Raw genomic sequence first — 2,383 nt, 5'->3', positions numbered from 1 at the left:
GGGCCGAGGTCGCCTTGCGCCCCGCTGAGGTGCCTCGGCGAGCCACCCACGAGGTGTCCATCACCCTGACGCCCATGCTGGGGACACAGAGACGGGGGTCAGCACCCAGCCGGTGGGAGGGCACCTCCAGCACCCCCTCACCACTCCTTTGGGGTCCCTAAAAACGCCTCTTCCACCGGGAAACTGCTGGGAGTGAAACTACAGGGCAATAGGGCAGGGGTGGCAGCGTGGGACGGGTTTGTGTCACCCATCGGACACCTCTCCCTTCCCCCAAGAACCAGCAGGCACCAGCACCCTCCCAGCACCCTCCCTGCACCCTCCCTGCAGATTCCCAGCACCACTGCAGAGGATACGGTACCTTTGGATTTTCCTAAGGCTGCATGGGCAGAAACAAATGGTTATTAGTGTGAAAACCCCCTAAACTGGACAGTGCACAGGGTGAGAGGTCACTGCTGGGGAAAGGAGCTGCGAGGCTGAGGGGCTTCGAGAGTGGGGGCAGGGGGGGCTCAGGAGGGACCGGGCTATGCCGGTGGTGGGACAGCTTGGGATATCTTCTGGAAATGGGGGCATTTTTGGGATGGGGAGAATTCTGGGTGTTTTCTGGAGCCAACTCGACCATTTGAGGTCCCTGTGACATGTCATGGACAGGGGACATGCATGGGGTGGGAATGGGAAGCTTTCCCCTGGAGCAAATCCTGCAGACCTTGAGGACACCAGGACACCTGTATCTGGCGTGGCACAGCCTTGGTGTCACCCCATGGGCCACCCCACTCCCATCTGCAGTGGGCAGGTGTGAGTTCACCTGAACACCCCCAAGAGCCTGGCATGGAAAGCAGGGGGTCCCTGCACCCTGGGACCACCCAACCTTCACCAGCTCAGTGCCACCCACCCCAAGGTGGTGGCAAAGCCACCCCTTCCCTGTGCCCAAACCCTGGCAGTGACCCTACCCATCCTTCTTGTAGAACTCCAGCATCATGTTGTCGGTGGCCACGCTGAGGGGCCGCCGGGCCTGGTCGTGCTGCCGGCGCTCGCCGTGGTCCATGTCCGGCGAGGGCATGGAGCTGTAGTTGGCGTTGTGGTTCACGTGCAGGGGGCTGCCGTAGTTCCCCGTCACGTTGAACTCGATGTCTGGGGGAGGGATGAAGGATGGTGGTGGGAGGAGTGTCCTCAGGGAGGGGAAGGATTGGGGTGCTGGCACTGCAGGGGCGCTCAGGGGGGGCTGGAGCAGCGGGGTTGGGCTCAGTGCTGTGCTGAGCCTGGCCAGAGCCCTGCCTGAGCTCCAGCGAGCCAAGGCAGCTGGCAAAAACAAACCTGGGAGCTCTGAGCCCCGTCCCAGGAGGTGCCAGGAAGCCCACCTGTCCCCACGACCATGGGACACACCCTACCTCCCGGGAAGAACCAGTCCGCGTGCTGGATGAGCGGCTCGATGATGCCCACGATCTGCAGCGACAGCGTCGTCATCATCTCCGTCATGTTCCTGCACGGGGGCGGCAGCTCAGCAACCCCTGCTTCCCAGCAGGATTCCCAGCGGGGCTCCCAGCAGGATTCCCAGCAGGATTCCCAGCAGGATTCCCAGCAGGATCCCCGCCTCCCCCAGCGCTCACCCCTCAGCCTGCGGCCACAGCAGGTTGGGCCCCAGCACGATGGCCACGTTGCTCGGGGTCATTTTGTTCATATCCTGGTACTCGGTCAGCTTGGCCAGGAATTTAATCACGTACCTGGACAGCCGATCCCAAACGGGTCAGTGCACGGGTCACACCCTGTGTGTCCCCTCCCCGTGTCCTGCTGGCCCCGGGCTCACCTGATGTTGTTGTAGTTGGCTTTGGGCAGCTTCTCGCAGGCATTCCAGAGAGCCTGCAGCCGTTTCTCCTGCTCTGGGATGCTGCAGGGAGGGGGGAGAGGGCGTTATCCCCCATTCCCACCCTGCCCTGGGGCTGTGGACCCCACCAGCCCTGCCCTCGGGGACCCTGCAAGACCCTCAGGCTGCCACCAACATTATATAAGTAAATTAATCCCCAAAACCCAGTCAAAAGGAGAAGGAATCCCTTCGGCAGACATTGGATGTTGAACTTCTCACCACCTCCTGGCTCTCAGAGCCCAGAGGAAACACCCCAAACTCTGGGAGCTGTGCCACAAACAACCCAAACCATGCACGGGGACCCAGGCTGTCCCCGCCCGTGCCAAGGAGGAACGGGGGGATGTTCCAGACTCACTTGGAGGCCTGGATCCACTCCTCGTACAGCTCGAACGTCATGAGGGGCTCGGGCAGCTCTCGCAGGTAGGACTTGAGGGCTCCTGTGGCACACAGGGGACACAGGGATTGGCACTGCGGGTGGCACCGGCTGTCGGGCACCAAAGCGGTTTTGCTCCTGGGCACTGGACT

At 62.2% G+C, this 2,383-nt stretch overlaps 1 protein-coding gene across 1 annotated transcript in view; it reads right to left on the bottom strand.

The window, feature by feature from the left end:
• Positions 1–2,383, bottom strand: part of ARHGAP44 (Rho GTPase activating protein 44) — a 16,591-nt gene that overhangs the window by 3,852 nt on the left and 10,356 nt on the right. Inside the window, exons 12-18 of the mRNA XM_017731580.1 lie at positions 2,214–2,295; positions 1,802–1,882; positions 1,605–1,718; positions 1,386–1,477; positions 948–1,128; positions 359–376; positions 5–77 (exon numbers count right to left, since the gene is read on the bottom strand). Coding sequence (XP_017587069.1) covers positions 5–77; positions 359–376; positions 948–1,128; positions 1,386–1,477; positions 1,605–1,718; positions 1,802–1,882; positions 2,214–2,295 — 641 coding nt within the window. The remainder of the gene's footprint in view (positions 1–4; positions 78–358; positions 377–947; positions 1,129–1,385; positions 1,478–1,604; positions 1,719–1,801; positions 1,883–2,213; positions 2,296–2,383) is intronic.

The sequence above is a fragment of the Corvus brachyrhynchos genome, unplaced genomic scaffold, assembly GCF_000691975.1.
Source record: "Corvus brachyrhynchos isolate BGI_N302 unplaced genomic scaffold, ASM69197v1 scaffold904, whole genome shotgun sequence".
Lineage (NCBI taxonomy): Eukaryota > Metazoa > Chordata > Aves > Passeriformes > Corvidae > Corvus > Corvus brachyrhynchos.
Note: the sequence above shows the minus strand (reverse complement) of the source record. Positions and strands in the feature narration are given on the sequence as shown.